The 11669-nt window shown below is 33.1% G+C and overlaps 2 protein-coding genes across 2 annotated transcripts; both read right to left on the bottom strand.

Moving 5' to 3' along the window:
* Window positions 1-751: 751 nt before the first annotated feature.
* On the bottom strand, window positions 752-2059 carry BX664DRAFT_314480 (uncharacterized protein; the record flags this gene model as incomplete). Its single annotated transcript, XM_051542663.1, has 2 exons — window positions 752-1834; window positions 1919-2059. The coding sequence occupies 2 exons, from the start codon at window positions 2057-2059 to the stop codon at window positions 752-754; spliced, it is 1224 nt and encodes a 407-aa protein (XP_051400106.1).
* Window positions 2060-3204: 1145 nt separating this feature from the next.
* Window positions 3205-7276, bottom strand: BX664DRAFT_385780 (uncharacterized protein). The gene is made up of 11 exons (XM_051549276.1): window positions 7160-7276; window positions 6984-7078; window positions 6622-6925; window positions 6108-6525; window positions 5970-6049; window positions 5805-5903; window positions 5591-5732; window positions 5218-5520; window positions 5038-5143; window positions 4672-4966; window positions 3205-4230 (listed from the first exon to the last, which is right to left on the bottom strand). The coding sequence occupies exons 1-11, from the start codon at window positions 7205-7207 to the stop codon at window positions 3544-3546; spliced, it is 2577 nt and encodes an 858-aa protein (XP_051400105.1). The 5' UTR covers window positions 7208-7276; the 3' UTR covers window positions 3205-3543.
* Between the last annotated feature and the right edge of the window lie 4393 nt (window positions 7277-11669).

The following is an 11669-nucleotide window of genomic DNA, read 5'->3' as shown; positions in this document are numbered from 1 at the left end:
AGTAGAGCTTATAACAACTTGAACTCTTGATTTACAGGGGATAGATGATGTTCATCACATATCATCTTCCATTCATCATCATACTGCTATTATTATCCTATCATTTATCCAATAATCAAAAGATAACAATATTTTTCCTATCAAACGTTTATCTTTTTTTTTTAAAGAAAAAGAAAATAGATCAATACCATAAATCGCATATAATATTAAGCATCAAACAATCGTTGTTATAAAAATAGACTTTTTTTTTCATAAAGCTCCAACCAGCGAGAGTTTATTAAAAAAAAAAAAAAGGTAAATGATTTTAACTATATATTATAAATATATATATATAAAAAGGAGGAAGGAATGGGAGAATGATGGAATCAAGTAAATAAAGCTAACGATGATGAAGGCATGGAAAGATATACACACAGAAAAAAAAAAAAGAACACTAAATAATACTATATTAATAGGGTAAATTTGAGAGGATGATTGGATGTGATAAGAACGTGTAAAAAGGAGATAATGATGTAAGAGAGAAAGAGAGAGAGAGGTGGGGGGGGGAGGACAGGATGAGGGAGGAAAGAATTGGGTAGAGGGGTAATTGGTATATATAAAAGAGAGAAAAAAAAAGGATTTCCCACAGCATAATAATAAAAACTAATAGTAATAATAAGAATAATAAATATAATAAGAATAAAAGAAAGAAACAGATTCAAAGGATGGGAAAGAGAAACCAAACGAAAGACACAAAAAACCAAAAGAAGAATCAAGAGGTAGAAAGGGTAGGTTGACCCAAAGGATGTTGAAGATTCGAACAGGAGTGACCACGAGGCAAAGGTACATCTTGTTGCTGTTGTTGGCGAAGTTTCAGTCGTTCTTGAGGATCATCATCGTGGTTGTATTCACTTGGATGGATAATAGGAGTAACCAATAAAGGACTGGGACATGAAGAGAATAAACGAAGATCCACTGATGTATCTTTATTTTGTTGACATTCCAATGATGATATTTGTTCTTGTTGATGGTGGCAATCTTGAACTTCTTGATCATGTTGCTGATCATCCAAGGTATCGGTTGAGGAGAAGGCAGTGGTGGTGGTGGTGGTGGTGGCGGCTATGACAAGTGATGGAGTTGAAGGAGACATCATATTGGTGGCTCCCGTAGTAGGGGTTGAATCCAATGGGGATGACGGATGAAATTGTTTTCTTGAAAATAGTCGCGATGAGAAAAATTTGCTTCCATTGATAGATGTTGATGATGAAGATAACGAAGACACAGAGGATGAAGAACAAGTGGTGGCAGAAGTAGTTATTGATGGAGTCATGGTTCGATAAGGAGTAATAGGAGTCGTATTGGCTGTACTGTTACTGGCATGACTGAGACTACTAATGATACTACTGTTGCTATGTGTTGATTGAGAAGAAGGCCGTCGATCATTGGTGAACGAGACACGATGTGATTCACTTGGCAGAGAATAAAAGGTATGGATGGATTCAACTGAGCGATGTGATCGTATAGAAGATTGTTGTTGTTGTGAATGTTGTTGATGATATTGATGATGACCAGAAGGTACATGAAGTGAAGTACACGATCCAGTTTTATGCTGAGATGAAGACGACATATCCAATCTTTCTAACCATTTATCCAAAACGCTACTTGTGGACATATGTTGTTGTAAATGACTGACCCACAGTTCCAATTCATCTCTTGATTCTGCTTGTAAATAATAATCCGGTTGCATATGGTGTTCATCCGCTACCAAGACAAATATTCGATTTCGACGTGATTGTTTTTTAAATGAAATAGTATAATGATCCAAATCGAGTACATTTTGAGGTGACTTGTCAGTCTAAACAAAAAAAAAAAAAAAGAGTCAATGATATTCTTTATCTATATATATATATATATATAAAGTAGTGAACTTGAAGTTTACCTCATTTCGATAATAAGATAATTCTCTTCCTTGTAAAACAAAATATCGTTTGAGCCATGTCCGACAAAAACCATGTTTTTGTTTCATGAGCCAACCTTGAAAACTGGTAGTAGCATTGGTGGTTGCATCAGGTTGAACCATGAGACGAAGATAAAAAAGCAGATAAGAATGGTGAAGAAAAGAAGAAAAAAAAAAAAAGAAAGTAAAAGAAGTAAAATAAAAAAGAGAGAGAGAGCGAAAGAAATGGAAAAAAGAAGGAGGAGGAGGATTTCTTGTCTTTTATATAAAGAAACCGGGATTCCATTTCTGGTAATCGGTCCACGCACGCCCTCCTTTTCCTTTACCCCTCCTCTCTATCTCTCTCTCTTCAAAACGCGATGATGCTCCGTTTTCCACAGTGACACAACAAGCTATTTAAAATTCAAAATCTAAGATGGAAGGTAATGATGAAAATGGGTATCCATGTTGATTTCATTATTTTTATTTTTATTACTATTTTATTGACAAAATAACCCTCTTAAAGTACTTTTCCTTTTCTATAATCAAAATCATTTTTATTTCAAAGGAATAAGCCATTTAAATCGGCTATTAGTTAGCAACACACTCTCTCGCGCGCACCTTGGACCTTGGTATCCCATCATCCACTTCCTGGTACCTCCTCTCCCCCCCCTCCCTTGAACGGCGATTTAAACCCATGACCCTTTTCATCTAACGATTTATTCCTATATACATGATTTATTTAGATTTTTTTTTTTTTTTGTGATTCTCAAAAGGAGATAAGGGATCAACATAGATACTGAAGAAATTGAGAATTATTCTTTTTCTTTTCATGTTGGTGTTGTAATTTCTTTTTGAGTCTTGACAACAACAACAAATAGAAATGACAAAATGAATTTAAGTATGGCCACACAAAAAGCGTGTGGTTGATCTTTTTGTACTACCATTTATAACCGCTTGTACTTTATAATTAAAAAAAAAAAAATTCAACTGGTAGTCATCTTTTTTAATGATATTGTGGATGAGGGACCCTCCGCGGAGGCTTAAACTCTTACAAGTGTTCTATATGTAAAAGGATGTAAAAGAAGAGTTCAATGTATGTATGTAGATAGGGTTGACTGACATATATATATATGTATATAATCTTTTTTTTTCTCCATCCTCTATCCACGTGTAAAACATCAAACATAACAAAAGACGATCAGAAAGGCGTCTCCCCCTTTTTTTTCTTTTATTATGTTATTGATCTTTTTTTTTTTTTTTAAAAAAAAAAAAGAAGACCGATCATGCTTTTATTTGTAACAATGACATGTTAAATTTGGACAACACTGATCGATCTAAAATAATCCAATCAAAAATAGAAACTATATAATGAATCAAAAAAAAATTGGTACAGTTTTCTTACATTTATTATATATGAATATAAAAAGGGACAATATAAAAAAGTGAGGGGGGAAAATGAAAAATGAAGACAAAAGTAATATATATATGTGTATATAAAAGTAGGTATGATAACCAAAAAGAAGAAGAAGAAAAAAAAGAAGAAGCAATGATGAAGGGAAAAAAGGAGTAAGACAAAAGATGGTTATATATATATATATATATATATGTATATATAACTAAGGGATCTAGTTGGTTGAATCGGATGGTCCAGGGGTCATGGGAGAGGAAGTAGGAACAATTTGTGCACTTGAAGGAAAATGTTGCTGAGAGGCGATCACAACAGGTTGAGGCATGTGGTGATGCTGTTGAGAGGCGGAAGAGGCGGAAGGGGGAACAGGTTGCGCACGCGAACCGTTGTTGACCGTGCTGTAAGGAGGAGTGGATGATGATGGTGATGTTGATGAACCTGCCGCTACCATATTAGCTGTATGATTTACTGCTGCTGCCAAACTACTAGTGCTACTATTTGCTGATGATGCTGTCATTGGCCCAGATGATCCTTCTTTGATCGTACGTAATGAATCTTGTCTAGGTGGTGCCATTTTCTTTGTACCACGAAGTTCATCTACCATAGGTGATCGTAATTGTCGATCTTCATCCAATTGTTCATCCTCTTCTATCGTTTTTTCATCGCTAGTTTCACATCGATTACTCTCCGTCTGTATCGTCAAGTTTTGCATTTGTAACTTTGGTATATACGTTGCATGACCAGATCGTTGCGATTTCTCAGAAGATGATGGTACTGTTGATGCTATTTGTTCTGATTGTTGTGGCTTGTAAGATCGCTGTTGGGATGGTAATGATGAAGAAGATGATTTTGCCTGCTGTTGAGATATTTGTTGTTGATAAATTGGAGTTTGTTGTGGTGGTTGCTGATAAACAGAAGTTTGTTGTTGATGATGAGATATTTGTTGTTGTTGTTGTTGTTGTTGTTGTTGTTGTTGTTGTTGTTGTTGTTGTTGTTGTTGTTGTTGTTGCTGTTGCTGATATATTGGTGTTGAGTGTTGCTGATAAGGATATGATGGTTGATATTGATGATGCGCTGTTACATTTTGCTGTTGATATTGCTGTTGTTGCTGTTGCTGTTGGTATTGCTGCTGCTGCTGTTGGTATTGCTGTTGTTGTTGTTGTTGTTGTGTGTCAACATTGTAGTAATTCTGTTGATGATGGTAATCATGGATATTAGATGTTGCTGTTGTTGTTTGCTGTTGCATAGATGATCCATGAGAGGGACGAAGTGAACCAGTACGAGTCAATGCTGCCAATGATGCTGATCGATTGCTTGATGGAGTGGGAGGTTCATTCGCTATTACTGGAGGAGGACCCATAGGAGCAGTCAAAAGAAGATTAGTGGAATTAGGGGCAGTTGTGTAATCAGATGGATTGGTTTTGATAGTAATAGGAGGTTGAGGTCCAGCTTTTGCCCTTGATTGAATTTCTGCATTAGCAAATAGAGCATCATAATAAGTCACCAAATCTTCAAATACTGTGTCGGTATGCCATTCACCCGGATTTTCAGCTTGATTAAAGTCATGGAAGATAGCAGGAGTAAATATTACACTAAGGTTTTGTAGGTTCATCTTGTTGATATGACTATTGGCATTCACCCTAAATCGAATACATCAATATATTAACAAAAAAAAAAAAAGAACATTCATTATAAAATAGATTCATCATACTTGGCCAGGTGACGAATAATTGTAAGAAGAGTATCACGATGAGGTCTTGCCAAGCCAGATAACATAGTTTGTAAATACATCAATTGACGTTGCTTATCCTTCAATTCTATACAAATCACATACCTTTAGTTCCTTTCTTTTTCTTTTTCTTTTTTTTTTTCTTCTTTATCATTGACTTACCAGTATATTTCACCCGAGTTGCCATATCAATTTTCAATAAAGGTTCTTCCAATTGGCGTAAATAAATTTTGAGTACTGTCGCAATAGTAAATACATCGTACTTTCGATCGATTTCCATTCCTTCATCTTGTTCAAATGCATGCTTCAAAGATTCAATGTTACTTTGTCGTCCTGATACCCGATAGATACCTTCTTTCTGTAAACCCATATTATCCACAGCTTCCACACACTTTGTCACAAGTAAAGGTACAGTTCGATCATGTTCAGAATGATATTCCATTAAAGATCCACCAAATAGAATATCTACATTTTAAAAAAAAATAAGTACTCTTTTCCTAATTTTTTTTTTTTTTTTTACAATCAGAAAACTTACATTTGCATGGGCCAAGATAGTAGTTTTCGTAACATAATGGCTCTGGAGTTCGGAATGGCAATTTCTTGTATTGGTTGTTGAATGCAGCGAAATCTTTTTCAGCATTGATTTCAATGGCGTAACGTTGACATAATTCGTTTGTCTATGCCGATCCACCAAATAAGAATATAAATAAGTATACCATTTTTTTTTAAAAAAAAGGAAACCATTTTACCTTGATTTCATTGGAGAGTACAAAACGTTCCTTATCAAGAATACCGCATAGACAAGACTGTGTCACTTCCGCCTTGTCAATGATTGCAATTTCCAATTGCTAATAGAAAAAAAACAAGAAGAAAATCAATCATTTTTCTACATACATTCATCTATATAGTATTACTTTCATTGCTTGTATAGCTCCACTAACTTGTTGTTTTCGTAATCTTTCCAATTGTCGAATACCATTTCTATATTCATGATCTTGAAACAAAAATTCAGTCTTGTTCATTTTTTTTTTCTTTCCCTTCATTATTCTTACCAGCGTCCATAATTTCTTTTTTGAATTTTGCATACTTGGTATTTTGCTTGTTGAGGTCAGTATTACCAGCAGATTGTGCCACGTTTGCAAATTGAGTACGAACCTGAGCCACAGAAGCCATAAAGTTCGCCATACCTTTCTTATAAGCACTATCTTGATGAGACAAAGAATGGACAGATGAAGCATCATTATCAAGACTATCAGTAGACAATCGTTTTGATTCTTCAAAGGAACGTCGATGAGTATGTTGAGGTGGAAGGTAATCATTGATCAAATTAGTGTCATCATAACTATGTTGGTATTGTTGCTGTTGCTGTTGTTGTTGTTGTTGTTGCTGCTGCTGCTGCTGCTGTTGCTGTTCAAATTGTTGTTGAGCTACCTGAAGATCATTACACTTTTTGGAGTATGCCTTTTTGAGCTATTCAAAATAATAATAATAGTAGTAGTAGTAAAAAAAAAAAAAAAAAAAAGAAAAGATTAGAAATAAATCGTTAAAAAGTATAGATACTTTTACCTTGACCAATTCACCAGTTCGATAACCAGTATAATTTGCATTCTTTTCCCCTTGAACTTGTTTCACTATTTTCCGTCTACTTTCTTGTTTTTCCTTGACCAAAACTAATTTATCAACTTCTAGTCGTATACCTTGAATAAGTTCCTTTCTTTGTTGAATAGTATGTTCAATGCTTTGTTCATAGTAATAGGTAGCACATAGAAAAGAGGGTTGTTTTTCACCAAACAAAGGAGTCGTTTCGGTAGGTTCAGTGGTTCGCGTCAATTTGGAAAGAGATAAACTATATGCTTCTTCGGCTGCGATACTAACCATAAAAAAAAAACAATAAGTTTCTTGCAGAATAACAAAATAGTTGGTCTTACCGTGCACGTAATAAAGTAATGAAACGATCAAGGTCAGATATGCTCCATTTTAATACTCTTTTCACAAAATCAAGATGTGACTCAATATTCAGGACCTGCAAAAAAAAAAAAAAAAAAAAATAGAAGTCAGTTAGGAAGATGAATTTAAAAAAGGGGAAGGGGAAGAGGAGTCTTACCACATCGTCTTGAGCTTGAGAGATACTTCTCCCTCTCGTTCGGTTCATTGAGTCAATAGTTTAAATACAAAGGAGGTGAAAAAAAGTATAAATAGATTGAAGAGATGGAAAAAGGAGAAAAAAAAAAAAAAAAAAAAAAAGAAAGAAGTACTTTTCAACAACCCAAAATCTCATGTGTTTAAAGTCCGTAGTGCTAATTTTGTCACATAGGTAGATACAAATCCTTTTTGGGAAGAGCTTCCTTTTTTTTTTTTTTTCCTATAGTTAATTTATTACCTTTAGTTTATTAAAATTATTTATACAGAAAGAAAGAGAGAGATCTATAAAAAGGTCCAAAATAAATACTTTGATTACCTATTTAGAGTTACTTTTATCTCAAATTGTAGAACTTTCCGAAAATCATCACCCAAAAAATAATATTATACTATATATCACATTCTTCTATCAAGAAACATCGGAATAAAATCAATCTAGTTTACTCTTCGGAAGCAAACCAAAAAAAAAAAAAAAAAAAAAAAAAAAAAAAAAAAAAAAAGAAAGCTTACTATAGTTATACAGTGTTTTCAAAGTTTTTTGTCGTGTCACAAGAAAATGCTTTTCGTGATGTTATAAAATAAAATATCGTACTTTCCCAAAATGAATGGCGCATTACCACTTTTTCAGATATCGCTCTAGAGATGTCGGTAGAGTACATTAAAAACACACAACACATTGATGATAACTTGTTTATTAATAATAAAAGACAGAAAAGAAAAGTAACATAGGCTTTTCATATTTTTAGCAGCTTTGGGTGTTGTCCATTCTTTTTTAGGTATCAATTGATTGATGATTCATGATCGATGATTCATGATTGATGATATGTGATAACGGATGATTGTATATTGGATGATTACAGGATGGATGATGAAACATTGTCGTCAATCGCTGTACAAATTTCTGCTAAAATACAAAATACTTCATTCTAGTTACCTTCTGACAGAACAACATTTTCTTTTTCTTTTCTTTTTTTCTTTGAAAAATGTCAAAACACTCTTTTATCAGCCAACATGATAAATCAATATAATAATGATGATTCATCACATCAAGGGAAATTAAAAAATGGCAATAATAAGTATGCTGTGCACAATCATACTATCATTTAAAATAGAACAACTAAAAAAAAAAAAAAAAAGAAATCTGGTCATTAAACTAAAACACGACAAAAACAAGTCAGTATCATGTATCACTTAGTACATGGATATTGTAATAATAGAACTTAATGTGAACATTTATATAATTAACTTTATTATAAAGAGAGAAATGTTGCTAACACTAAAAAAAAATGATGAAGTAGAAAGTAAAAATAATAAAGTAGATGATAAATTAGATACAATATAAAGAGAGAAATGTTGTTAATACTAAAAAAAAAATGATGATGAATTAGATACGATATAAAGATAGAAATGTTGCTAATATTTAAAAAAAGATGATAAAACTCGCTTACATCTTGTCTCATCATTTTATCTACTAAAATTAGCTCATAATTGCAGGGGTGATTCATTTTCTTATAAAAGGATCTCTTTGATTTAACTTTTTTTTATTTCTTTACATTACATTCATCTTACGGGTCTGCCTTTTGGCTTACCTGCCTGCTTTTTGGTCTGCCTTCTTCTTTTTTTTTTTTGCCTATCTTTTTCTTCACAAGTATTCTTTAATGGTTCAATAGCCGTTGTCTATAAATTTCTTTACAAGTATTCTTTAATGGTTCAATCACCGTTGTCTATAATTTTATTTACAAGTATTCTTTAATGGTTTAATCACCGTTGGTTCAATTAATTTAACAACTTAACAATTTAACAATTTCCGGGATGGTTATCGCCAGGTACCTACTTTCGTTGCAGCGATGCAGCGATCTCGTTACACTTAAATGGTAAGCTAGTGAAATATTTTTATCTGGATAAACATCACTCATTTTTTATTTTTTTTTATATATGTTAACTTGATGAACTCAACTGGTGGATTTCTTTTTATTTTTTTTTGATTGCTCTTTTTTTTCATGATATCTATTTTCTTATATTCTCTATTTGATTATGCGACAATTATATTTTTTTCTTCTGTCATTTATTTTCTATCCTTACGATATTTTATTTCCTATTTTTGCGTCATCTTATTCTTTGAATTCCGTCATTTTTTATTGAATAAAGTGTATAATGATGATGATATTTATTTCTGCGTATGTAAATAGGTCATATGATCAACTACTACTAATACTACTATTACAATTACCATATGGAGTAAAGACCAGGTCAGGTCAAGTCAGGTCATGCCAAAAATGAATCCAGTAGTTGCTTTGTCGTGTTTTGATACCCAAAGAGAGATCTTTGTAATTATTATTGCTACCATAGTATTGCAAGCATCGGATGTTTTTGAAGATCGCGTCCTTTCCACTGCATATTGAAAAAGTGAAAGCGAGATGGCAATATCAGTCAGGTCGGCAAGCAAGACAACGAACAAAGATATAAATAAAACCGTCTTGTTCATTACTCACTGGTTTTTTTTTTCATGCGTTTATTTTTTCTTTTTCTGCGATATGGTTGGCGTTGAGGTTTGAATATATTTGCGGTGATTCCTTTTTTTATTATTATTAGGGAAATGGATGATTGATGATTAATGATATCAATAGAAGCTTTCTTATTTTTTTTTATTACAGTCTTCTTAATGATCATAGATTAATCAATAATTTGATTATTCTCAACTGCAAAACCTGTTCTTTTTCTGTATTGTTTATCATCATCTTTTCTTGTTTAGTAAATAAAAAACAATCATCATCCGATGACTGATAAAAAAAAATAATCCACATCTCTTTCTATCCTACTGTAGAAAAGGCAAGCTCCTTTTCTTTTCAATGTTTCTTTTTTCTATCATCAATGAAAGGTAATCATCATCCGATGACTGATAAAAAGGACTACCCCCTTTTATTCTTAGTATCCTCATGAAAAAGAACCAATCTGCCCTAGAAGAAACAATCATCGTCGTTCAATGACTGATAAAAAAAAAAAGTTCACACCTCTTTTATTCTTAGCATCCTCATGAAAAAGGACCAATCTACCATAGAAAAAGTAATCTCCTTTTTTTCATCATCCGACAACTTGATAAAAAAAGAAAGAATTTACCACTTTTTTTTATTCTTCCTTAATCTTTTTTATTTTTTATTTTTCATTTTTCATTTTTTTTTTATTTTATTTTTTGTATTGAATCGTGCTCTCTCTCTCTGTTAATTGCAATCCTGACGCTGTTTATGATCACTTAAAGAACCTATTTCTATTGAAAGCATAAGTGATCATAAACATAAAAATAGGTTCTTTTATGCTTCTAATTGTCTTTTATTGTCTTGTCACATATCAGTGGGCACCTTCTGGACTTTGCCGCTAACGAAACGTCCTGCTCCTACCGTGATGGTCTTGACGCCAAGTATCCTTACGAATCATCTCTCAAGCATCCAAAATCACTTTGTGAAATGTCGATGGAGCTCTGCCTTTCTGTTGATTGGAATCCGGACGCTGTCAACAAGCTAGAAGTCATTGGAGCATTTTACCATGGTAAGAATGGAATAGAAAAGAGTCGAAATAAATAAAAAAAAAAACTCATATTATCTTTTTTGTAGGTCTTGTTTCCCTTGCAGCAACAAAGCCCAAGGTAAAAAGAAGAAGTACAAGCAAAGAATGAAGGAGTATGGAACAACGGATGAATGACTGGCCTCTTATTTTTTGTACAACAACTTAGAAAGGAGCTAAACGGGACATCATCAGACAACAAAAATCGAACTCTACGGCCTCCAGGAAGGCGCAAAAAGCGCTCTATCCAAGAATTATATCATCGTGATTAGCTTTTATAGTTTACTCTTTATATATAATCTGTACACTCTGTTTATTCATGTGCTAATTCAAATAAAAAGTCCATTATCCATCTTTTATAAAAACCTCTTGATTCTCTGCCTTTTTTTTTATAGGACCAATTAAGCAATTTAAATGAAACCCGTTTGACTCGATTACTTACACCGAAACGAACATTCTATCTGTGAAGTAAGATCGTCTTGTAAGCAATGACTTTGTGTAAAGCTTGGATATGCGAGATGCTCAATATGATGCAGGATATCATTGACGTTGAAGCTGCTGATGTATCTAGATTCCTTGTGAAAGGTAAATTAGAAGATTATTTTCCTATCATTGGTTACAATATATCAGTGTTCAAGATAAATATGAATCATCAGATCCACTGTATGATTCAGTTGAGATGTACCATAAAAAAAAAAAAGATAAAGGTATGCTCAAGAAAAAAAAAATCGACGCACGGTTGGTGCATTTTGAGTGTATCTCAAGATCATAGCTTCTTAGATTCATGATTGCCTAAGAATAAATAGATTCCATTCTATTTCAGACATTACTCTCTGATTCACACCAGTTGCCCTGAAAGCCTTTGCCGAGAAAGGCCAATGCCCTGAGATAGGAATTTCTATCCACATGGGAAATGA

This window comes from Halteromyces radiatus, assembly GCF_025201355.1.
Source record: "Halteromyces radiatus strain CBS 162.75 chromosome Unknown BX664scaffold_4, whole genome shotgun sequence".
Taxonomy (NCBI): Eukaryota; Fungi; Mucoromycota; class Mucoromycetes; order Mucorales; family Cunninghamellaceae; genus Halteromyces; species Halteromyces radiatus.
The sequence above is the reverse complement of the archived record's forward strand: the minus strand, read 5'-3'. Positions and strand labels throughout refer to the sequence as shown.

What these genes read in the sequence shown, in the direction of transcription:
- BX664DRAFT_385780 (XM_051549276.1), bottom strand. Translation starts at nt 7,207, where the DNA reads ATGAACCGAACGAGAGGGAGAAGTATCTCTCAAGCTCAAGACGATGTG. An exon ending in GAACTGGTGAATTGGTCAAG is followed by an intron (nt 6,526 to 6,621) that starts GTAAAAGTATCT and finishes TATTTTGAATAG; the next exon opens with CTCAAAAAGGCATACTCCAA. An exon ending in GAGCTATACAAGCAATGAAA is followed by an intron (nt 5,904 to 5,969) that starts GTAATACTATAT and finishes TTTTTCTATTAG; the next exon opens with CAATTGGAAATTGCAATCAT.